The following is a 26189-nucleotide window of genomic DNA, read 5'->3' on the forward strand; positions in this document are numbered from 1 at the left end:
GTATATCAGGCTGTCGACTCCAAGGGTGTGGCACCATTATTCTGCCTTTGCAGGACTTGCTGCTGAGGTGTTTGGAGTGTCCCCACCCTCTACTCCTGTGACACCACAATTGCAACATATGACGGATGTGACTGCATTTCAAACCTTGCTGCCATGGTGTCTCCAACAGCAGCCATTATATATGGCAGTGAACATTATGCCAACATGCACAGCTCACATCCTGCACCACCTACACCCACATCACCCACATCTGCATGAGTGCAGCTTCTTACCAGACACATTGCCAAACACTCACCTCAGAACATCCTACCTCTGGAGTGCACAGTATACATAATACTGCATGCACCAATATCTCACCGGGCATATACCGGAGGCAAAACACAAAATCACAACTCTTAGTCAGAGGTGATTACATTGTGAGACACATTGATGTCTGTGCCAAGTGGCTACATATGGGACAGGTCACAGATAGCTATCTGTGGATTAAAACAATAGGCCTTACCACACATTGCTGCATATCAATGGATTTCAGTTAACATAAGGTTGACAGCATAGTTCCTGCAAGTGTATATGACAAGCGATATATGTCACTGGCCTGTATGCAGACACATAACTGTTCTTAGCCAATCTGTATCTCTCGCGGGTATACACATACCTTTCGGCTGCAGTTGACACTCACCTAGGATGATGGCTTCATACACACAGAAGTTGATGGAAGTCAATAATTGCATTAGCATGCTGTGTCTTTGTCAGGGGCTCTACTACATGTCTGCCTGGAATGCCTTGCTCAACAGACATCAATGCTTCACCAGTGATGGTGTTCATCTCTCACCCCTGAGATTTGGAGTAATGGCCACAGCTACTGGCACCCCCACAATGCAACTTACATGCTCTGTCAGGGAAAAGTTGGAAAATGAGAACAGCATCTTTATACAACTTCATGGACAGCACCACAGCCATACCAGACTACATCTCCATCCACATCTTCACACCTCAAACTGAGTGTTCAAGGTAATGCAGGTGGTGCATACATACTCACTAAGGACAGATACACATCCAGATTTTGTGAAACACTGATTTTCTGGAGACAATGCAGGTGCCATTCAGTACTGGAAGAACACATAATCAAGCAATAGTTGGCTTCAGGAGCAGCTGCATGTATTCAGACATCCATTGTGCTCATTTGTGTGTACATGTGTCTACCAAGATATATCAAAACACCATGTTGTGAGGTGGCATTAAGTGACCACCAGTTGTGTTACTTAGTTGTGCTGCAGCTCACTTTCCCAGAGGTTAGTCCATGTCCTTAACTACAATGTCCTGTAGCAGTGCCATTACATCCCCCTAAGACAACCAACGTATTGCAACATGTGTTTACAAATATGGGTAACCACTGCAGTTTCCCTATGTGAAGGGGTGGGATCTGAGCACAGATCAATGTCATTAAAACTACCAGCACTAATCTTCCCTTGCAGACAATACAGACATATATTTCAACAAAGCCATTTATTACCTCTTGTGGGATCATTCAGTTAGCTTGACTGCACCTTCCTCCTCTGATGGGATGGCATGTATGCAAAGCTGTACAACCATGTATTATGCCAAGAGCATTACAACTGCATAAACTCAGCTATACCTGACAAGAGGAACACAGGCTCCTCATGGCACAGCAGACCTGCCTGGTGGACAACTGCCATTATCAGGCTGTACAATAGGAGGTGGGCATTGCTGTGTGACAGTTGGAGTGAGGGTGTTCCCCCAAAATGGTGACACAACCTCCTCGGCTACAACAACTACATAGTGTTGTGATGTTGTGACAAAATTAGCCACCCACACAAAGCACAACCACAATGCACAATGTAGTTACACGTGTAACCTCAAAGCACAGGCCCAGAGTGTCAGTGAACTCATATTTAATGATGCCACATAGAATGGGCCTGTACCCATAGCTAACCTGTAGTCCCACATGTTCTGCATCAACTTTACTCCCCTGTCATCCTACATGGGATGTGTCATGGATTACTAACATCATTGGGAACACCTTGCAATCATACTAAAACCACTGGCTGAACCCAAACTGACTGGGACAACGCCAATTGTTATATCCTTGCACAGAGGTGATGCATGCACTGACCACCAGAACTACAGACCTCTTTGCCTGAGTATGCATATCTGTATGGCCATAAGGGCAATCATTGTGGAGCTGATCAGCACACATATATGGGCACTACACACAGATGACTGTACACAGTTTGGGTGTCTGACAGGGTGATCATGATTGTTAAACATGGTGGACATTTCTGAGGCAGTCACCAAGGATCTGAGTGAGGGGACATCAGGGCATACAACCCACTGGACTGAGACAAGCTGTCTGACTATACCCTCCACTCAGGCATCATTTACAAAGCACCCACTTAGACATTCATGGTACTATCATTGTAGGGGTCACATACTAATTTGTTTTTTCCATTTTTATTTTTTTATTTTTCTATAAAGCATGTTTGCGCACTGCAGTGCTCCCTGCAAGTATGCCCAGATTATTAAAAAAATATTAATTTAACTTATTTCCTTCAATTTTTCTGACATACAGGATGACAGTTTGGGTCATATTTGTATGTGGTATGACATTTCTGTCCACATATCTACATTTTTACAACCCCTTTTGTCTGTCTGCACTCATGTACATGGAATTTGTCTGTGTACACTACAGACACTGACACAGGGGATGGACAGATGCCTATCTGCTTGCTGGATTGCTCTACCTACCTCAGTTGCATTAGATTCACATGCTTATGAGGTGGTCTGCATGCCACAGAAGTTTCCGTTTCGGTGTTGTGAGCACGTGCTGTTCAGCAGCACTTACTGAATCTACTTTATTAAATTCCCCCATTGTCTAAACCAATCATACTAGAAGTAGTAAATATATTAACAGAGATAAAAGAACTGCAAGTAGGATCTTTGAAAAGGGGAAGGAGTAAATTACATAGAAAAAATGGGAAATGTGAGAACAATTCATGCAAAATAGTGTTTTGGGGGTGGAAAGAGGTTTAAGGGAAGACAGAAATTTAATGAGTTATGTAGCATTTAATTGGCAATGACTGTATAGAGGATTATATGTGATGTATAATGTTTGCAACTGAAAATATCTCACTATTGTTTGTTTTCATTTATATAAATGTATGATTGCCTGTGTCATAAGTGATAATTCCATAAATATGGTTCTTGTTTAAAATATATTTGAAAAGTGTACAGTGCTAATGCCTTACCCACATTACTGAAAACATACTACTTTCCCTGACACAGCATGGCTTCTGCCCACATCATAGCACCACCACTGCACTACTAAGCTTTGTTACAGCAGAAAATCAAAGCAGAAATAACATTAACTTTGTCTCTTCTATATTTCTAGATTTTTTTCAAAGCCTTTGACACTGTGTTACACCAAATATTACTGTGCAAGTTGTCTTCTCTAGGCATTGATAAACTCACACTATCTTGGTTTAATTGTTACCTCACAAACAGGCAACACACTAGAAAGTAGCAAGACATCTTTTTCTTTCACCCAGTAACCATGGGAGTCCCTCAAGACTCTATATTATGGTCCATTACTTTTTAATAGGATCATAGGAAGTTACTTCTCTAATGGCCCTAGGGTCCTTAAAATCCTTACCAAGTTCTACCCTTATTTCCACAATCACCACCTATTGCCCCTGTCCAAGAGGGGCACATGTGAAACCCTCGGGGTGAATTTATGGTTACCCATCCAATCATAAAAATTGCATTTGAAGAGGGCCAATGAGGTGTTCTATTTGACATGAAGTGGAAGTCTGTTCCAAAGGTGTGGTAACATCTGGGAGACAAATCTGTCCCTTCAGCAGGCTTTACTAATGTCACAAACCAGGTTAAGGTCTTTAGAGTGAGAAACCCATGTACCATTTGACTTGAGGATATGCAGCATTTCCAATAAAGTAAGGTCAGAGGTTGCCTTATATGCAAGGCAGAGATTGCCTCTGAGTAGAATGTATGAAACAGAATAAAGTGACAGCAATTTCAGGTGATCCACATAGGACAGATGCTGAAGACCTTGAATTTCTTGTGGTCTCTCCAACTGTCGCAGGTGCTTGGAAAGGTACATGCCAAAAGGGCATTATACTCAGTTATTGGCCTGATGAGGGAAGAGTACAGAGAGGTTATAACTTCTTTATTTTTCTGGAGGCAATGCCCTTATTTATGAGATGAGCAATATAGAATGCCCTTCTTACCACTGTGGACATGGTGATCAAAGGTAAGGTTTCTGTCAACCTGTGTGCCAAGGTCTCTCACCACTGACTGCGTACTTAAGGTATTACTTAGGTTAGGTTCATACTAGACTAACTGCCCTTGCGAGCCATTTTTTAAGCCTAGCCAGTTATCCCCCTGTGAGATTCAAACCCTGTACCATGTGTTTCTAAGGCAAACACCTTAACCATTAGGCCACGCTCCCATAAATACTTAGGTTCATACTAGGCTAACTGCCTTGCTATTGATTTGGTAGTTAGCAGCAACATCACTCTTACCAAAAGGGATGATAATACAATTTTTGCATTGAGTTTAAGGCCATGACTTTAGCACCAATCATTTGTTTGTGTAAGACCCTCTTGTAAGATGTTGACATAATTTGGAGATTCAATGACCACTCTCAGTTTGCAGTCATCAGCAAACTTTGTCGGCCACAGACCTTTAGGTTTTTGCTTGTACTTTGGAGAAATAGATTCCAAACATTAGAGTCCAGGACTTATCCCTGTAGAACACCACTGGTTGCAGGTCTGCTTTTGGAGGTGGATTTCCCTATTTTGACTTTATGTGTTCTATCAGTGAGCCAGTTAGTGACCCATCTAACGATATAAGGGTTAATACCTAGCTGGGTGAGTTTGTCAATGATACCTGAGAGGTGGTGGTGCTGCAGTAGCATTGTTGCCTCACAGTAAGATGTTGTCCTGTTCGATTTTCAGCTAAAGCGTCTTCTGTGTGGAGACATGCGTGAATGGGCGTACCTTCGTTGAAGGTTGTGCGTCAGGCCTGGCAAGTTGGTACGTAAAAATCTACTGCCAATCAGACCAGAGTTCCACTGTGGCGACCCCTAACCAGGAAAAGGCAAAAGATACAACAACAACCTGAGTGGGGGATAGTGTCAAAAGCCTTCACTATGTCTAGGTAGGCTGTAGGCACAGATTTCCCCTCGTCCAGGGCCTTGGTGACTATCTCAAAGAAGACCACCATGTTTAACAGGCATGATCTCCCTTTGACAAATCCAAACTGAGTAGGGTCAAGTGTTTGGGTATTACCTATATCTTTGTTGATAAGGTCCATGATGATTTGTTCCATGGCCTTGCAGATAAGGCTAGTCAGGCTAATATATAATATATAGTTCTTGGGGTCAGTGGAAGCACCACCTTTGTGCAAGGGAATAACGATGGCCATTTTCATTCAGCTGACATTCATTAATGACATGCATTTAGCAAAACCAAACAGGGAAATATCATCCAATATGCAGACTATTACATAATCATCTATTATGTAAAAAAATACGGTTAAATGACAACAGTACATCCAAGAATTTCTTTCACAAATTGAGACTTGGCTAACTGACTCACAGCTCCTTCTAAACCCCAAAAATCCAATTTTTTCTTATTCAACCCTAAGCAACTATCCAACTAAAAAATTCTTCTCAGTTATATAACAAAACAATGCCAATATAGAAATGCTAAAACATGCAAAGTTACTAGAGTCACCATTGATGAAAACCTAAAATTCAACCACCACATAAAACAGGTTATAAAGAAAACACATCATAAACTGGGAACCCCTTATAGAGCCAAACCCTACCTAACAGAAGAGGCAAGGATAAACACTGCCTTATTTCATCTCATCCCTACTCTCCTATATGCAGCTCCCATACTCATCAATTTACAGTCTATTGATCTCATATTACTTAAAGAATATCTCCTCATTAGAACTAAAATAATCTATTTTTTTCATGTTATCTCTGTTTTCTGAATTATTTAACACCTCAAAATCACCCTGATTGCTTTCTACAGAATTTTAAGATGTTTTCTGCAAAATGGCTACCAATGGGGCTTGACTTATCAATGTGATCTTATTTTTCTTCAGGCCTTTCTTTTCCCCATAATTCATTTCAAGTCTGCTTTATATGAGTGATGCTAGACATAAGGAAGTAGTGGTGCATTCTCATCCTGTTGACATATAATGGGATTAGTGTCAGTCTCTGCCATCTTATATACTGTCTATAACAGGATGGCTGCTTTTATTTCTTGAATGGCCCTCATTTCTGTGTGTCTCAGAGCTTGTTTTACAATACACTAAGGAATTATACAGCTGCAACCAAAACAGTTGCTAAATTGTAGGCCTTTGTTCAAAGTATATTTTTGTAGTCCAAGATGAATTGACTACCCCCTCCAAAACACACACACACACACACACACACACACACACACACACACACACACACACACACACACACACACACACACTTTGGTAAATGTGATGATACTTTACAAGAAAATATTTTCTGACTTTTCTCTAAAGATCACAGACATCTTTGATACTACAATCAAGTCATCTTAAAATGTAAAGTAGTATAAACAACAAACATTTAAAGCTTAGCATTTCAATACTGTGATGCTGCTTATGTAAATCTGTCAAAAAAGGTGACAACTGCCTTTGAACCACTGACTAATTTAATTGCTCTGTTTTGCTATGAAAGGCATGGGTAAATTGGAAATAGCTGTGAATCAACGCAAATTCTCTTCCTCTCTCCAATAAAGACCGTGGAAAATAGTTTTACCCCTTTGTCTTGTTTACAGCAGCCTTAGCTCCTGACATCAGCAGAACTAATTACCCATATAAGATTGTCAGCAGTACCTGACTACACACTTCTCTGTGTTGGGGTATGTCATGTAGGTATAACAAATTCCTCTGCAAATTATGTGAGACGTTAAACTTAAAAAAAGTGGATGGTCTTTCCCTTCTTTTGATTCCAAGGCAAGGAAATGAAAGTTGTATAAAGTACAAGCAGGTTTCAGTTACCTACACAGTACTGGTAACATACTGTAGGGAGATAAGCAACTTAAAAGTTGAGTTAAACTGTAGGAGAAGGTGAAGTTTTCCTTTAAGTAGTGTTATAATAATATTGCTGCCAGCCATCGTTATAGAACACATCACTGTGTCACATAAAAACAACTTTAGCAGCTGGAATTGGCACTGCTTAACCTGCTCATAGCTTGTCAAAACAAACTCATATATGACCCAGGCAAAAGCCTAAACAATATTCTCCAACTCTAGAGTACCAAAAGATCACAATGCTCTAATGAAAAAAATGTTGCTTTTACTAAATCAGGCAATACTGCTGGAGATTCTCTAGAAGTAAGTTAACGCAAATAGTAACAGAGATAAAACAACTGGAACTGGGATCTTTGGAAAAGGGTAGGTGCAAATTACATAGGAAAAAATAGGAAATGTAGGATTAATACATGCAGAGGGGGAACAAGATTTAAAAGAAGGTAGGATTTGAATGAGTTGTGTAATGGCTGACTGACAATGATTGGATATACTAAAAATGATGTATAGTGTTTGCAACTACAGTTCTGTTGGCACGGTTTGTAAGGTATAATGTTTGCAAATGAGATCGTGTCCTTATGGTTTATTTTCAGTTATATAAATTTAAGATTGCCTATGTCATGCATGAAAATTTAATAAAGATGTTTTTGTTTAAAATACTGCAGGAGACTCCCTATATCCCTTCTTTCTCTCTTTCTACAAAACCCGAATTCTATACCCCTTTCTCTCTCACTCTTAGAATAATAGAAAACAAGTCTTTCAAACTACATTTAAGAGATCACCTAAAAATACTTGGCTATGCTCTTGCACCTCTCCTGGGATAACCTAAATGAAATCTCCTTCAAAACCTATTTTCTGGGCTTTTCTACAATCTATATAGCCTCATGGCACTCCAAATGGTTCTCATACTCCTTCTGGTATAACCACAATATGATTTACTGATTTTTGCACTTCAAAGAATCTCTTATGCTTATTATCAACTTTACAACTTAAAAAAATGTCAGCCATAAAGCTTTGCAACAAATTTCATTATGTGACAGTAATAAATAATCTGTTTTCATTTTCTTGTCCTCATATTTAATGCTGTATAACATTTTTATTATACCATGTCCTATTTCCATGTAGATGTAAAAAAAATGTATTCAAACTTTGACTAACTTACATCACCCTAAAATGTATTTATGCTTATTGTCTAAAATGTATTAACTACTCATTTACTGTTTACATGTTTTATTTTGGAGGCTTTCTCTAGGGGCCTCCACTGAAGATGGGCAGCTTGTCTACACATTCCAACCATCTTTAAAAAAATGCAATAAATAAATAATGACAAACATTTGAGTGTACACCTTAACAGATTTTGGAAAAAGCATGCTAATGCAAAGCATATTCTGGCAATTTTCCAAGTATATAAGGGCATACTTTCTAATTATACAAGGGCATAAACAGTAATGTATTTTCTCAACAGTGTGTGTGTGTGTGTGTGTGTGTGTGTGTGTGTGTGTGTGTGTGTGTGTGTGTGTGTGTATGTGTGTGTGTGTGTGTGTGTGTGTGCGTGTGTGTGTGTGTGTGTGTGTGTGTGTGTGTGTGTGTGTGTGTGTGTGTGTGTGTGTGTGTGTGTGTGTGTGTGTGTGTGATGAAAATGATTTTTGTGTTGTGGAGGGACTGTGGCATCTCTAAACGTAGCAAGTTGGTCATTTTTTTGACTTTTTGACTTTTCATCTCAAACATCAGCATATTGCACAATATGTGATTGACAGTAACGGTTTAGGCAAGCTGAGTGTGATAGCAACAGATCATTGTCACAGTGTTGCAACAAGCGGAGTTGCTGTCTCACAGAATGTGGTTCTCTGGTTGCGTTTGTGATTCCTTCTGTGTGTAGTCTACACATACTCCCTATAGGCATGTAAGTTTTATCCAGATGCCTTGGTTTCCTTGGTCAGAGCCTCAGCTAAACAATATATGTCTGTGGCCATTTGTGCTTTAACTATCATCCCAATCTAGCACCAGAGAGGCTCACAGAATATCATTACCTTTTTCAAGGGGTAGGGAGGCAGGCCCTATTCCCAGACTGGATCTATAGATCCTTACAAGCATGTGGTCTCTCAGTTTATTGGGAACTACTGTTTTGTTAACATTTTACTTTAGGTACAATTAAGACTGAATTTCTTTCCTTATTCATGATTTTTATTCACGCCATCATTGCATCACAAAGTAATAAAAAAAGCTCTAATATGCACCTCAGAAAATTGCTGAACAGGGATACTTGTGGAGTTCTTTGGCTAAGGCTTAATTTCACTTAAGGTAGGCCTTATTGAGTGCAGTCATTATAAGGTGAATATAGCCATTAAAGTGGCTCTAAAGAGTGGGTACTGAGGCAGTCTGAGTGTGAAAATGAATGACCTCATCTGTCATTTGATCACAGATAATGGTCAATGACCTGACATAATAGAGACCCATCCAATTCCAATTAGCTCTAACCTTTCAGATGCTTCCTGCAACCCTACTTTCTTTGAAGTCACCAGCTGCAGTTGATAACAGCATTAGAATATGTGTTTATCCAAAGGAGCTATGATGCAGTCATTCAATAAAGTTTTATTCTACCTGCACTAGAATGCATCTAAACTTCTCAGTGTCTGTGTTTTTCACTTTAGATTCTTTAGGTGGGTTTCTGTAATATCCCTAGAGGAAGACAGCCAGAAGCTGTCAGCCATCATTATGCGAATGGGAAGGTCATTTGGTACAACCTTAGCACCAGAATATTTCTACATAAAATGAGCTATTTGCTAAAAGGACATGAAGACATTGTTGTGTCATGGCTGATGTAATGGTGTTTAATACAGATAAAGAGACAGCTCATGATGTGAGGTTATAAGGAGTTTTCCAAATCATTAAGGAGTCAGGTTTAAAACCAGTTACAAGGCAAAATTTTGGTCATGGCATAAATGCCAGTGGAATCAAAACAGATACAAGAAAGGTCAGGGCAATATCAGAACTAAAATAATCTAACCTGTGTGATTAATAATAACAAGCCTTAAGCATGATTAATGCCTTGGGCAAGTTTAAGTCAGATCTATTTAATTTGCTACATCCACGTGCTAATTTCTTAAAGAAAGATGTACTTTGGTCATGGGGAAATACTCATGCCCAAATCCTTGGCAGCCTAAAACAAAATAACAGCTGTAGTACTAGCATACTGATATCACCAAGCTGACAAACGTGAGTGCTGATAGTAGTTATGGTCTAGGTGCATCCTTACCATGATGGATAAATAATGTTATCTCCTGTTGCTTATTCCTCCAGAATGCTATGTGATGCTGAACAGAGATACTTATAAATCAGGAAAGAGGGTCTTGGGAGTATGTGGGTAGGTTAGAGATTCTCCAGATGGCTATTAGCGCTAGAGAGAGCCCATCTTCAGACTGACTACAAGCCACTTATTCCACTAAAAAATTCTTATGATCTAGAAAATGTAAGACTCAGATGTCAAATATTACTCATGAGACTGAGGTGGTTTAACATCAGAACAATCAATGTCTGACAAACTCTGATTGAGGCTGATATGTATCTATGATACTAATCTATGATTAGTGCTAGGCTAACAGCCTTTGTGGGCCATTTTAAGCCTAGCCAATTACCCAATGTAAGAATCAAACCCTGCACCTTGTGTCTGTAAGGTAAACACCTTAACCATTACACCAGCCTATGCTATCTAGAAATCCTATACCTGACCAGATGCAGTCAAATACCAAATAGGATGTTGCTGCTTATGCACTAAGCATCATGCTGACATCACCATTAAGTAAAAAGAGACTACAGAAGTTGAAACAATCTACCAAAAATGACCATGAGGAGCAAAGTGTTATCAAATATGCCTGAGATGGATAGCCCAACAAATGGACACAGACATAACATCACACATACAAGTATTATGCTGTCAGGGTACAATGGTCAGAGCATGATCAGCTATTACTGTTTCAGGATAGAATACCACTGCCCAAATTATAGCACTCTAAAGTGTTAAAGCAAGCTACACAAAGGACTCCAAGGTCTCACAAAATGACATGAAAGGGCCAAATGTCATAAAGGACTCCAAGGTCTCAATGGGCCAAAATGTCACAAATGGCTCAAAGATCTCACAAAATGTCATGAAACAGCCAAAATGTCAGTGTGGTAGTCTAACATTAATCTGACGTTGAAAACTTTGTGTCAAAGTGTCACATATATAGTATTTATAACCCATGTCTGAGATGAAAGTTGTTTATTACTGACACACAATGTTCTTATCAAAAGATAGCTGCAGACTCAAGTGGCTTTGTGGGCAAAATCTATTTAACAGTAGTGGACTATTGCTGTGTCATACAGATATTACATGTTCCAACTATGATTAGACAAGACATAACAGCAAGGTTAAAGATATGGAATACCTGTTGATCATACCTCTCAATTATCCAGCTTTTCACAGAATGTCCAGATTTTTGCCTCATATTTTTGGTTTGTTCCTCAAAAAAATGTGTTTTTCTGGATTTTTGTGGCAAATCAGTGAGGACTGAATTTTCTATATAATGACACACAGACACATAATCCTTCAGAAATGCATGTTAACACAAGACATTTTATTCTAGCAACTTTCTAAGTTTAGAAAAGCAATATTTAAAAATGTGTCCCTGTTTTAAGGGCTTTGTACAGATTGTTTGTGCCAAGAGGCTGAGAGCTATGATAGTGCACTGGTTATAGATATTGGTGTACAGTCTGTTTTGTCTGAATTCCAAAAGTTTACTGATGACTAGGAATTTACTCATGTTATATCAAAGTGTCACTATCCTCAGTCAAATAGGATTACTGAGACATCAGTCAGAACAACCAAAGAGATCTCGAGACAATTTTATCTTCACAGAGCTTTTATGTTATGTTCAACTACACCATTCAGTTTCAGAGGAGTAATCCCTTCCCAGTTAATGCTTGCAAGGTAAGTAAGGACTAACAGGCCAATGATGAAATCAAAATTCAAGCCCAAACTATTCTGTATGAGTCAATAATAAAAAGTTACCAAAGAGTTAAAGCTTCTTACAAGATATTCTGTGACAAATGCTATTCCAGCCAACCACCACTTGTCCTCCAGCAGGATAAATTCTGCAACCTACAGTTAGAAGGGAAGAGAAAGTCCGACATAGTTGGAGCTCCAGTGAGAAGAAAACTGATCAACCAATATCATGCATTGTACAAACTCAGAATTACACCATAGTTATATGCAACTAGAGACAAATTTTAGCAGTCTCAGATGGGCCTCTAGCTGAATGCATTCTTGAGAGCTCATCTCAAGTGTTTGAACCAAGAATAATCAGGGCATCATCTGTCAGTGTTGTTCTTTTCTCAAAAGCATTAGTACAACAAATTATCCAAGATGACAGCAGAAGCTAAGAATCCACAATTTATAAAGACAGTCCATGTCTATCAAAACTAATGTAACTGTTCCTGATCCTGTCCAGACTGTTGCACAAAGTGACTTTAGCCAAAATGTTATTTGTTACAATTGATTGTCTATCCATTTTCCTTCCACAGTTTCCAGTTTAAGTAGTAGGACTTGCAGTGGATGAGAAGACAATAAACACCAACCAGACAGAGAGGCTGCAATCAAATAATATATATGGACAGATAAATGTTTTAACCTTTCTTCTTCTCCCATTAGTGGTTGCCAAAGTGAATCAACGGTCTGTAGAATGAAAGGTTTTACAGTGTCAAGTTGTTAGCCCAGCACCCAACCTTCCTCAGAAGGTACACACACACACACACACACACACACACACACACACACACACACACACACACACACACACACACACACAAGGACAATTTATAGTGTCCAGTCCACCTGCTGCATATTTTGGGAAGGTGGGAGGATACCAGAGTACCTGGAAAAACCCACACAAACCCAGGGAGGACATGCAGACTCCACACAGAAGGCACCCCAGCTGAGAATCAAACCAGAGAGCCTCTTGCTGTGAGGCGACAGTGCAAACTGCTGCACCACTGTGCCAACCAACTGCTTTAACCTTTCAATGTATAAAAAGTATTTCTGCTAAGAGTAATAGCTACCTTAACTGGTGGTATTTCATAAAAATAGACAGTACATCATGTGGAAAAATGTAGAGCGCTTACTCTGTCAGTCCATTCCCAAATGTTAAATATGCACATTGTTGAGCAAATAGCTGTACTTCATAGTTTCAGAGATAGGTTTCTCTCTCTCTCTCTAAGAAGAAAGATGTGATAATAAAAATGTGTAGCTGCTAGGTGCCTGTCATACCTCTCAACTGTAGAGATTTTTGCAGAATGTCCAGATTTTTGCCTCATATTTTTGGTCTGATCCTCATAAAATTGTTGTTTTCTGTCAAATCACTGGCAAATCATTGAGGGTTAGTCAGAAAATAATAACAGACATTTGAGTTTCAGACTTCATACACTTCAGAAGATTCATGATAATACAAAACCTGTTATTTTATCCACTTTCTAAGTTTGTAAGAGCAATATTTAAAAAGTGCCCCTATTTTTGGCCTTTTGTCCTCACAATATTTATGGTTTTGTCCAGAATTCTTGCTCTTAGAGGTTGAGATGTATGGTGCCTGTATATACTGTGAGTATGTATAATAGCATTACTACTTAAATAAATTGTAATACATTGCTGTCTTAAAACATATTATATCCGATGATGCTCAGAGTCTGGTCTGCTAGTTGCTAGCATATTCATGATGACTGAAGTATGCTGCCATTTTGTTTAATATTAAAGCTGCTATTTTACTGCAAATGTTGTTATATCCTGACACTATTGAAACTGCCTGCCAAATTGACTGAGTAACCAGAGGAGTACATCATAACAGCAACTGTTTACTCATGTTTGTGCTTAGAATTAGCATCTCTCTAAACTTGGACAGCAGAATTTTATGACCTGCACTCTCACAATCTCTTTAAAGGTCAGCAATGGTTGCTCCTGTTAGAGCATCACTTTTAGTCTTGCCATGTATCTTTTCTGTTACAGAGTATATCACAATTAGTCTACTATGCCCTGCTCCAAATCCATGCTGGGAATCAGTTAGCAGCCTGCATTTGTTGACATCATCAGTAACCTCTGCATGTAGGAGTGTCTCAAAGATCTTGGTTGGGGACCATAAAATAGATACAGGATAGAAATCTTGAGGTTTCGCTGGAAGGACCATTTTGGAGATTTTAATTACTGATGAATATTCCTGTAGTTGAGGACAAGTTGTAAATGCATGCACTTATGTTGCTATTACTGGAGAAGTTGTCTGAGTAAATGTGGGGGGGGTATGAAGCTTAGATCGGGGTTGTTTTATGTTGGAGTTCCATAATTTTATATTCTGAGATGCACAAAAATTGGATTATATGTCATTTAGGTTGTTTGTTTCAGCAGACAGTTTGAGATGTAAATTTGATTCACGTTCTAGTGTGCGTGACTGTTATGACATTACGGGAGGACACTACCCACTGCTTTCATATAAATGGGCAAGACAAGCAGTGTTCCCCTATTCCACAGTGAGTCTTTGTCACTAGTCAGCTGACTGGAGGATTATATGCAGTGGCAAATTGTACAACAGTATAAATGTCTCCCATCAGGCACAGTCACTGCCATTACATTGATTAGTATATCATAGACAGGTAAAATCCAGGTTCTGTCAGAAGTTTTTCAGTAATAAGTAAAGGACTTTGCCTTTGTCTGATTGCTGTGCCATATAAAGAACTTGTTGCACTGTATGGTCATTGGATTATTAGCTATCTTTATTATAATCAGTTAAATAATACACCATAACTATGTCCCTCATTGTGTAGCAACTGCTTTATCATTAGGCAAGGTGACAATTAGCATCTGATTAGTGCACTGCAAACATGGTTTACCCTATCAGACTGCACAATTTTACATTATGAGGCAGGGAAATAGCCATAAAGAAATAAATGGCTTGCAAATAGTTTCTTACTGTTCCACTATAAATATTTATAATTACTGTCTTTCAAATGAAGTGTGGTTTTGATAAAAGGTGTATGCAGCAAAATTACATAAAAGTAACAGGTAGTAGTGCTCAATCTATGACTAATCTTAACAACATTTTTTCAGTGGATAGATGTACAGCAGGTAAAGTGATGGGATAGAGGAAGTGTTGTCATGTATGTCCTGCATTCACAGGTATCAGTGTTGATGGGCATAATATGTGAATGTCTGAGACTGGTCAAATGACTGATGTCACAGCCAGAGAGGCATTCAATTATGATAACGACAGAAATAATCATGAGTCACAGTCCAAGGACACAGTGCTACTGTGTGTGTCAATAATTACCAGTGAGGCACACAGGACAGAGATTTAGTTGCACAGCATCTCTGAGGGTAAGAGGCCTATTATGGATGATATCTATGTATCTTTTTCTACTTTATTGGAAAAGAGAGTTTTACACGTGTGCACTGCTTCTGACATATGCATAACTACCATAAGCCAACATCACAGCAGTGTGTTGTATTGAGGTAATGTTTGATGTACAGTCTGAACAGGCCATGCTCTGTTCAGCATACTGTGACACGTTGATGGCAACCAGAGATTAGCAGAGCAAACACAATGTTTAGTTTCTGTAACACTGTCTCTTTAGAATTGTGACAACCCAAACCTGCTGACCAGATGACACAACTTCACCGTGTACTAAGTGTTGCACTCATTACTGTTGGGAGGGCTTCTCAAGCAAGTGCATATTCATTCTCTGTCTCACAGAATGTTTGCTTCTGTTACAGCTGATACTACTGCTGTTATGTGTAAGACCATGCGTAATACAGACACGTCAAGGAAGATGACCAGCTTGTTTCCATAGTATCCTACTGTGCAGCATGGTATAGATAGCAACCAGCTTGCTGATTATACTAGAAGGGATATTGCATTGTCCTTCAAGGCAGCAGAAGCATGTATCAGCTCAGCAAAAATGTTCAATGGCATTCAGAGTCTCAGGATGGACAGTGTTGCATTTCATTTCAGCCAAAGTTTCAAAAGCTAAAAACCTTTTATCCATGTGCTCTGACAATACACTAGGTTGCCTGATTATTAGTGACAAATATGAATTTCCTGAACCCTTACTTAAACTCTTTAATTCTACCCTTCCATACTGGTTAAATTCTTAAAGCCTGGAGTCAGCTATTGCAATGCCATTAAACAAAGGTGGCTCAGCCATGGATCCTGGTGACTGTAGACCCATTAGTCTCCCTAGCCTCATATGTAAAGCTATGCAGCACATTACCATACTTCTTTAATCTGAACATTGACAAGCTGTCAACCCTGGACCTTCATTAATCTGGCTTTATCAAAGAAAGGTCCTGCCTCTTTAACCTCATTATTACTTTTTTTTGGAAAAGTAACTGAAGTAGTAGATAGAAGTTATGCAGTGCATACAACATATCTAGGCCTGGCCAAGGCCTCTGACATTATTCCCCATGCAAACATTATTGATAAACTTGTAAATCTGAATATAAATCCTTATACTGTGTGATGGATAGCTAACTGGTTATCTGACAGAACTCATGGTTATAGTAGCAGATGCCACTTCTGAAAGCAAAACAGTTATCACAGGGCTCAGTTTTGGGCCCTCTCCTATTTGGAATATAGTTCTCTGATCTTCTCGCTAGAACTTCTGGCTTATGGTTAACTAGGTTTGCAGATTACTATAAACTGGGTCTTGTTATTTGATTGTGAACTGATTCACAATTGTTCCAACATGGCTTAGACCATATTAACAACTGGTGCAAGGACATAATCATCATCATCATAATGGTCTCAAATTAAATGTAAAAAATGTAGCAGAGTTCATTTTGGTAAACAAACAGTTTCACTTCTGTATAGGAGATGAATCCCTCTAATCAGACACTGTTGTAAAGGATCTAGGTACTCATGCTGATAAGTCCTTATCATGTGACGATCATGTCTCCACAGTAGTTCAGAAAGCCTTTTATCTGACCCCCATCTAATTCCAAAGGCATCTCCACCAGATCGAACAAAGTCTTAATTCACCTTTACTTACATCTTATCAGTCCCATTATTGAATATAATGAACCTTTAGGCATGTATTTATCTAAACATATCTCACAACTTGAGAGACCCTAGAGATTCATAACTAAAAGATTAGTGGTCTCAAAAAATCTTAGTTATCAGGAGAGATTGGCTGCTCTTTCCCTGTACTTGGCCTCTTACAGACTCCTGCATGGAGACCTATGTCTAGCCTTTCATGCCATGGGGGATCCCACCCTATTTGCTCTCCTATTCTTTTGCAGAACTAATGGTACATAAAATACTCAGTTAAGGGAACTAGACCTTTGTCAACAGATAAATAAGACATGTTGGAGTGATAGATTCAATGTAACCTACAGCACTGGAGCAAACTTTCACTATGTATCAAGCACAATAGAACCCTTGCAAGACAAGACCGATCAGGAGAGAATTTGAGGCTGCCCTCCTTGAGGCTAGAGTGAAATTTTGAATAGCATTTTTTAGCTAGGCTTGAATTGATCTGCCATCCAATTGCCTAGTGTTTACCTAAGAACTTAAAACATAGCAGACTTGTAACAAGGCTTCAGGAGTATTTATCACTACATGCAACACAGAACAAAAAATTGAGGAGGGGTTACTGACTACATGTACAGTGTGTATATCAGTAAGTACATATGTTAAACACATATTTTTAAGCATCTATTTGTATGAGGTTGTACATCAACATTACGCCACTTGTAGAAGTCACCTTTATGAAGATGACAAAACCTCTCAACTGGCAGGCACTGAAAAGAGGTACAGACACCAGTGAAAAGTAGGTACATCCAGCCGAAAAATCTGGACATCTTAATTAACATAAATTGTGAATGTCAAACAGTGCATAACTCTTTCTGTTTCCATTAGGATTGTGGGATACTACTCAAAAAAACATGCTTAAAAAACAGACTTCTTCTCTTTAGGCTGTTCCCGTTAGGGGTTGCCACAGCGGATCATCTGTTTCCATTTCTTCTTGTCCTCTGCATCTTGCTGTGTCACACCAACCACCTGCATGTCCTCTCTCACCACATCCATAAACCTTAGTTTAGGCCTTCCACTTTTCCTCTTACCTGGCAGCTCTATCCTTGGCATCCTTTTCCCAATATACCCAGCATCCCTCTTCAGCACATGTCCAAACCAATGCAATCTCACCTCTCTGACTTTGTCTCCCAAGCGTCCAACCTGTGATGACCCTCTAATATACTGATTCCTAATCCTGTCCATCCTTGTCACACCCAGTGCAAATCTTAACATCTTTAACTCTGCCATTTCCAGCTCTGACTCCTGACTTTTTGTCAATGCCACTGTCTCCAACCCATACAACATAGCTGGTCTCACTACCCTCTTGTAGACCTTCACTTTCACTCTTACTGGTACCTGTCTGTCACAAATCACTCCTGACACTCTTCTCCACCCATTCCACCCTGCCTGTACTCTCTTCACCTCTCTTCCACACTCACCATTACTCTGAACTGTTGATCCCAAGTACTTAAACTCACCCACCTTCGCCAACTCTAATCCCTGCATCCTCACCATTCCTCTATCCTCCCTCTCATTCACGCACACATATTCTGTCTTAGTCCTGCTGACCTTCATTCCTCTCCCCTCTAGAGCATATCCCCACCTCTCCAGGGTCTCCTCAACCTGGTCCCTACTCTCACTACAGATCACAATGTCATCTGCAAACATCATAGTCCATGGAGCCTCCTGTCTGATCTTGTCTGTCAACCTGTCCATCACCATTGCAAATAAGAAAGGGCTCAGAGCTGATCCTTGATGTAATCCCACCTCCACCTTAAATGGATCTGTCACTCCCACTGCAGACTTCACCACTGTCACACTACCCTCGTACATATCCTGTACCACTCTTACATACTTCTCTGCCACTCCTGACTTCCTCATACAATACCACAACTCCTCTCTAGGCACCCTATCATATGCTTTCTCCAAGTCCACAAAGACACAATGCAACTCCTTCTGACCTTCTCTAAATTTCTCCAACACTCTCAGAGCAAACATCACATCTGTAGTGCTCTTTCCCAGCATGAAACCATACTGCTGATTGGTAATCATCATCTCCCCTCTTAACCTAGCTTCCACTACTCTTTCCCATAACTTCAAGCTGCGACTGATCAGTTTTATCTCTCTGTAGTTACTGCAACTCTGCACATCACCCTTATTCTTAAAAATAGGCACCAAAACACTTTTTCTCCACTCCTCAGGCATCCTCTGACTTTCCATGATTTCATTAAACAATCTGGTTAAAAACTCCACTGCCATTTCACCTAAACACCTCCATGCTTCCACAGGTATGTCATCTGGGCCAACAGCCTTTCCATTCTTCATCCTCTTCATAGCTGTCTGTACTTCCTCCTTGCTAATCTGTTTCACTATCTGATTCACTATCCGCACATCATCCAGCCGTCTCTCTCATTCTCTTCATTTATCAGCCCCTCAAAGTACTCTTTCCATCTGCTCAACACACTCTCCTCACTTGTGAGTATGTTTCCCTCACTATCCTTTATTACCCTTACCTGCTGCACATCTTTCCCAGCTCGCTCCTTCTGTCTAGCCAATTGGGACAGGTCCTTTTCTTCCTCTTTAGTGTCCAACCTTATCCTTAGCCTTCACCACCTCTCTCTTTGCCATGCTCCTCATCTCCTTATACTCCTGTCTACTTTCTTCATCTCTCTGGCAATCCACTTCTTCTTTGCCATGCTTAAAAAACAGAAAACACCAAAAATGATGGAAAAATATAAGTACATTAATAAATGGGCAGTGAATGCCAAATCTATCACACAAAATCATTTGTTTTTTGCCTCTTTAAAGGGAAATGTAAGATGTGTGCTCTCTTCTTTAATTTATTGTTGCCACTAATACATTGGTCATGTAGTCTAATGTTCTGTATAGTAGACAGCTTAAAAGATCACATACAATGAAGGGGATTTAGAAGATTGTGTGCAGGCACAAATCAATCCTGAAAATAGGGACATGCCTCCAAAAAATTGTACAATATATGTAGAGGTTAATCAGGTTTGACAATTTCTATGTTCCTCCAAAACAGGGACAACTGAGAGGTCTGTTGCATACTAGCTGACAGTCAGAAAATGGTCATCTTTCCTGTTCACATACATCTGTGGGGTGGGACTAAGTAGGGCTATTATTCTATATGTCGGTATGCTGTGGCACCTAGTACCTGAGAGAGTGTACAGTGGTATAGATGCCTCCCTTAGTGGCTGCTCTCTCTTCTATTGTTCTAGGGAGCCACAAAGGTATATCCAAATGCAAAAGCATAACATCAGGAAACCTGTTACATATTTGTGATTCTGAAGTTTCTGCAATACCTAACTTGCCACCAACTGGCTGCTGAAAGGAACCAGCAACTATATACTAAGTGTTACAAATACCTTCTCCTCCACAGTCACAGAGACACCAAGTATTCCCCCAGATTCAACATGTGGGCCATACAAACAAACAAACTGTACAACAGAAGGAAGAAACTGTTGCAAAAGAGAGTAAAATCCCATGAGTGGAGGAGCTCTCTGGTCAGCCTCAGTAAGAAGCTGAGATCCCTTATAAGATCCTCCAAAGATAATTATGAAAACAAAAGTCGCCACTAAATCCAAGGACAACCACAAAGCATTCATAGCTATGTCAAGAATCTAGATGGCAACACCCAGATCTCCTCTGAGTTACAGCACAAAGGCATGAAAATTACAGAACCAACTGATATTGCCAACATCCTGGCAGATAGGTTCAGTGCTAACTTTACCTCCCTCTCACCCCCTAAAGGGCCCATAGCTATACAGGAAGAATGCAGAGTCCCTTGTAATCACAACTATGCAGGTAAAAGCTGCACTCTCTAAAGCCAAAAGCACAGCATCCATGAGACCGGACAACATCCCGGGCTGCGTTTTACACGAACTTCAGAATGAACTGACTCCTCTTTAAGCACCATATTCAATAATAGCCTTGCATCAGGCTTTGTGCCCACTGAATGGCGCACAGCAACAGTTATCCCACTCCACAAAGGGGGAGCCACCACTGATCCTGTGAACTATTGACCTATTAGCCTGAAGAGCCTGGTCTGCAAGGCCATGGAACGTATCATCATGGAACTCATAAACAAAGGCACTGGTAATCTCCAAACTCTGGATCCCACCCGGTTCGGGTTTGTGAAAGGCAGACCATGCCTCCTAAACCTGATCTACTTCTTTGAGGCAGTCACCAAAGCCGTGGATGAGGGTAAGGTGGTTCACACAGCCTATCTTGACCTCGCCAAGGCTTTCGACACCATCACCCATTCTGGAATTATAGTCAAACTCACTAAACTAAAAACACCCAAAAACGGACCAGCTGTAAGGATGTATAATTTTATTGCTTCAAATCTTATCAGCAATGGTCAAAACCATGCTGAGTAAGCAAACCGGTTTCGGCTAATATAAGCCTTTTTCAATGCCACGTAATCAAAAAAGTAAAGTAAGACATCACCATGTGAGCCCTACTTATAGTCCCTCACTTAAAGAGGTATCGCCCAAATTGGATTCAATATAATAACTAAGTAAAAAATTCCAACAATTCAAACAGCATATACCCATAATTCAGCCCATACATTGAAATTTCTGTTTGGTGTTTGTACAAGAAATAAATAATAATAAATGGATTGCAATATAAATATACATGTGTATATTCCAACAATGTTTAGCATACATAAAGCTGTATACAAACTACTAATTGGTATATTAAATGGAACAATTCAAACAGATATGCCCCAAATCAATAACTTGACATTATGAATGTATATCACAATGTATACATAAGGCTAGGATGTTTATGTAATATAACCATGTAAAACCCACTGATAGTGGGTATAAAAAACCACAATGTGAAAATGGAATACAAAAAATGGAATATATAAGAATGGAATACATCAAAATATACTTGTATTTGCAACCTACTAAATTGGTTCTAATGTGTTCAAACCTGGTCTGAAAAGACCACCTAACCTTATGATCCATTTGTACTCCATTTCATTCAATTTTTTATGCCATCTTGCCTTCATTTGTCGATGTAAAGTGATTCTGTCTATAATAATAAATGTAAAATGGGCAGAAGGATGTTCAAGGGTATGTTTATACAAAGCATTAGTCATGCGTTTATGTTTGATTGCACTAATATGTTCACAAACCCTCAGTTTAACAGGCCTGGAGGTCTGTCCCACATAGAATGCAGAACAATTACATGTGGCCAAATATACTGCCCAATCCGAACTACAATTAGAAAACATCCTAATCCCAAAAACCTGGGATGTATTTCTACTAGAGAACTCATTAGTTTTGGGCATATGTTTACAAAATGAACAATGGCCACATGGAAAACTTCCCTTCAATGTGTTTCCCTCCAAAGTGGTCTGTAATGGATACTGTGAGCTATATCTCTTGTAATGGGTTAGAAAAGAATTTAAATTTCTACCCCTTCTGTAAGAAAAAGAACACTGTTGGGGTAATATATCATTCAGAATTTCATGAGAACGTAAAATGTCCCAATGTTGATTAATAATCTCAACAAATCGATTGGTATTAGCCCCATAAGTGGTAACTAACCTTAAAGTGGAATTCTTCCCTGATCTATGATTGAACTGTTGTTTAGATTTATATTGTAATAAATCTGAGCGTGATGAATGTTTAACTGTTTTCAAAGATTTAATAATGATGTGTTTTTGATATCCACGATCAACAAATCTATTAACAAGATCATCACAAGCCTTGGAACCTTCCTCCGAAGAGGAACATATTCTTTTCATCCTCATAAATTGTGATTTGGGGATGTTGTGGATGATGTGGCGTGGATGACAACTGTTCGCATGTAGCAGAGTGTTGTACTGAGGAAATTTTCTGTAGACTGATGTAGCTAGAGTTTGATCCTGAAGTCTCTTAATCATGACATCCAAAAACACAATGCTATCATATTCTATGTTGACCGAAAAACGAATTCCGAAACTGTTGTCGTTTAAATAATCAACAAATTTAGAAAGTTGTTCCTTAGTTCCACGCCACACCATCCAACAATCATCAAGATATCTTCTCCAAATATCAAGATCTACCAAAAAAGAATTGTGATGCGTATCATATATATAAGTGGCCTCAAAATAACCCATGAACAGATCCGCATATATGGGTGCAAAAGACGCCCCCATTGCTGTTCCATTGACTTGCCAATAAGCTTGGCCATTATAATAAAAGATGTTCTTACATAACACAAATTCGGTTAATTTGGTCAAAAAATTGTTAAATTCCATAGAATACAATTTTGATTTGTAAAGCCAATATGAAACCGCTAAAATGCCTAGTTCATGTGGTATGCTGGTATATAATGAGGCCACATCAAGAGTACACAACCACCAGGAGGATTCCAATTGTGAATCTTGAACTATATTAAGAAACTCCGTTGTGTCTTGTATACGTGATCGAATATGTTTCAATAAAGGTTTTAAATAAACAGTAAGAAAGCAGGATAGAGGTTCAGTTAAAGAACCACGCCCAGAAACAATAGGTCTACCTGGGGGGTTTTTTGGATCCTTATGGATTTTAGGTAGCAGATACAGGTACTGATGTATAGGTTCCTCCACCTGTAATTCCTTAGCTACCTTCTCCGTAATTACCCCCTGAGTAACTGACACCTCCAAAAACCTGTCTATTTCAGCCTTAAAACGTAAAGTGGGATCCAACTTAAGCTGTTTGTAATAGCTAGTATCCGACAACTGTCGAAGAGCTTCATTATGATATGCTAAATAGTCCATGACCACTATGGCACCTCCTTTATCTGCCATTGTAATGACTAGCTGTTGATTATTCTTGAGCTCTAATAAAGCCTGTCTTTCACTATGGCTTAGATTATTAAATTGTGGTTGATATACATTAGCATAATGTAGTTCTTTCATGATACATTCCCTGAAAATAGAGACATGTTTATTCATTGGAGCAACAAAAGTAGATTTTCTGAATCTAAATTCAGTAGATCTTTGAGATTCATTCTTATCTGAAAAAAATATTTTCAGATTAAGTAATCTACAAAAATTGTTAACATCATTTAATAAATCATGTTCAGGAACCACAGAACTTGGAACAAAGTTCAATCCTTTATTCAAAAGTGTGATTTGACCAGGGGAGAGAGCAATAGAAGAGATATTATGAACATTGTTAGTTATTGTATCATCTGTTGCAACAGATTCTGTAGAGTCGGAGTATTGGAACCTAGATCTATGTTTTCTGCCCCCCCTCCTCCTGCCCTTTGGTCTAAAGGGGGCATCTGTCTTCTTTTGGCCACTGGGGACACCTGGCGTGAGGATGCTTCTCCATCCGACATAGAATAGGTTTCTTCCTCAGAAGTAAAATCTGAGGATGTATGTGCATGTCTGAGAATTGGCCTGGGTCTTTTCTTGTTATTATTATTAACCCTTTGATTCATCCTAGGTTCACTAAATCTAACTGTTTTTTGATTAATAAAGGGCTTCCCCTTTTCATAATCCATGAGATCACGCTGAAATTTATTAATCTTTCTCTTCATCAACTGCTTTTCTAAAATGGACAATTCTTTGGCTAAATTAGATATGTGTTGAGAATAAAACTGATGCTTGTTAAATTGTTCGGCCTCCAAGCACAAACCTTGAATATCTGACAAATTATTGATAATAATTCTGTCATAATATTTCAACAAACAACTGACAAAGAGCATGGATGCTGAATGTTGTGCTTCTGCCCAGTCCTTAGATAACTCCTCATCAACATGTGCCACCAAAGGTTGTAGTCGTACCCTCAACCCCCTTGGTGTTATATTCTTGGCTTGATAAGCTTTGAACAACTTCATATGCCACACATTAGTACGTAAAATTTTCATGTGTTTCCCCAATTTAGTAAAAGTATAACTACATTTTTGTTCATCATTAGCTATAAATTCACTACTCCCAGAACTGGCATTATTGGTCAAACCAAACACCTCCAAATTATCCTTATCAGCTGACAATCCATGTAGAATGTCTTTTAAATCCATAATGGAGTGATTCAAAAAATACTTTGATGAGAAAAAATGTATTCTTTGAAAATTCTGAAACACTTCCAAACTAAACAACCAGTATATAACAGTCCCAAATACCAAGAGGTACAAAGTATGTCTATAAATGAAATAGAGAATTGTATAGACTTGTCCAAACTGTAATAACTAGACCAAAACCTAAAATATCAGATATAGCAAAAGGTCTATACATATCCCTAGCATTCAACAGAACCCCCAACAATCTGTGGATGTTATTGAGTGGGACAAAACATAAATATGTGCCAATATCCTGTTGGGAAAAACAAGTAATTTACCATATTCAAAAAACTATGTATCCAAAAAACTTGAAAATCAACCAGAATGACATTCGTCTCATCTGGTATTTATATGGCCCATGTTAAATCAAGTTATAATAGATCATAGTTATCATAGTAGTCTTAATGTTCATCTACTCTGGTAAAAAATATTTCACCAACTTTCTGAAATTAAAAGTTGTTGATAGTTATTATAAACCAGAATGACCTTCGTCTCATCTGGTACAAATGTACTCATTTTTGAACAAAATTGAGCAGCCTTAAAGCATATTAAACCAGAACGACCTTCATCTCATCTGGTAATTGAATGAAATGGAGTACAAATGGATCATAAGGTTAGGTGGTCTTTTCAGACCAGGTTTGAACACATTAGAACCAATTTAGTAGGTTGCAAATACAAGTATATTTTGATGTATTCCATTCTTATATATTCCATGTTTTGTATTCCATTTTCACATTGTGGTTTTTTATACCCACTATCAGTGGGTTTTACATGGTTATATTACATAAACATCCTAGCCTTATGTATACATTGTGATATACATTCATAATGTCAAGTTATTGATTTGGGGCATATCTGTTTGAATTGTTCCATTTAATATACCAATTAGTAGTTTGTATACAGCTTTATGTATGCTAAACATTG

The 26189-nt window shown here is 38.9% G+C and overlaps 1 protein-coding gene across 1 annotated transcript in view; it reads right to left on the bottom strand.

Annotated features, from left to right (window-relative positions):
- The window catches only part of LOC122801225 (adhesion G protein-coupled receptor E2-like), a 97419-nt gene extending 73413 nt beyond the window's left edge, over window positions 1–24006 (bottom strand). The window contains exon 1 of the mRNA XM_044070778.1: window positions 23736–24006. Coding sequence (XP_043926713.1) covers window positions 23736–24006 — 271 coding nt within the window. The remainder of the gene's footprint in view (window positions 1–23735) is intronic.
- Window positions 24007–26189: the final 2183 nt, after the last annotated feature.

The sequence above is a fragment of the Protopterus annectens genome, chromosome 4.part1, assembly GCF_019279795.1.
Source record: "Protopterus annectens isolate FY-2018-M chromosome 4.part1, PAN1.0, whole genome shotgun sequence".
Classification (NCBI taxonomy): Eukaryota; Metazoa; Chordata; order Ceratodontiformes; family Protopteridae; genus Protopterus; species Protopterus annectens.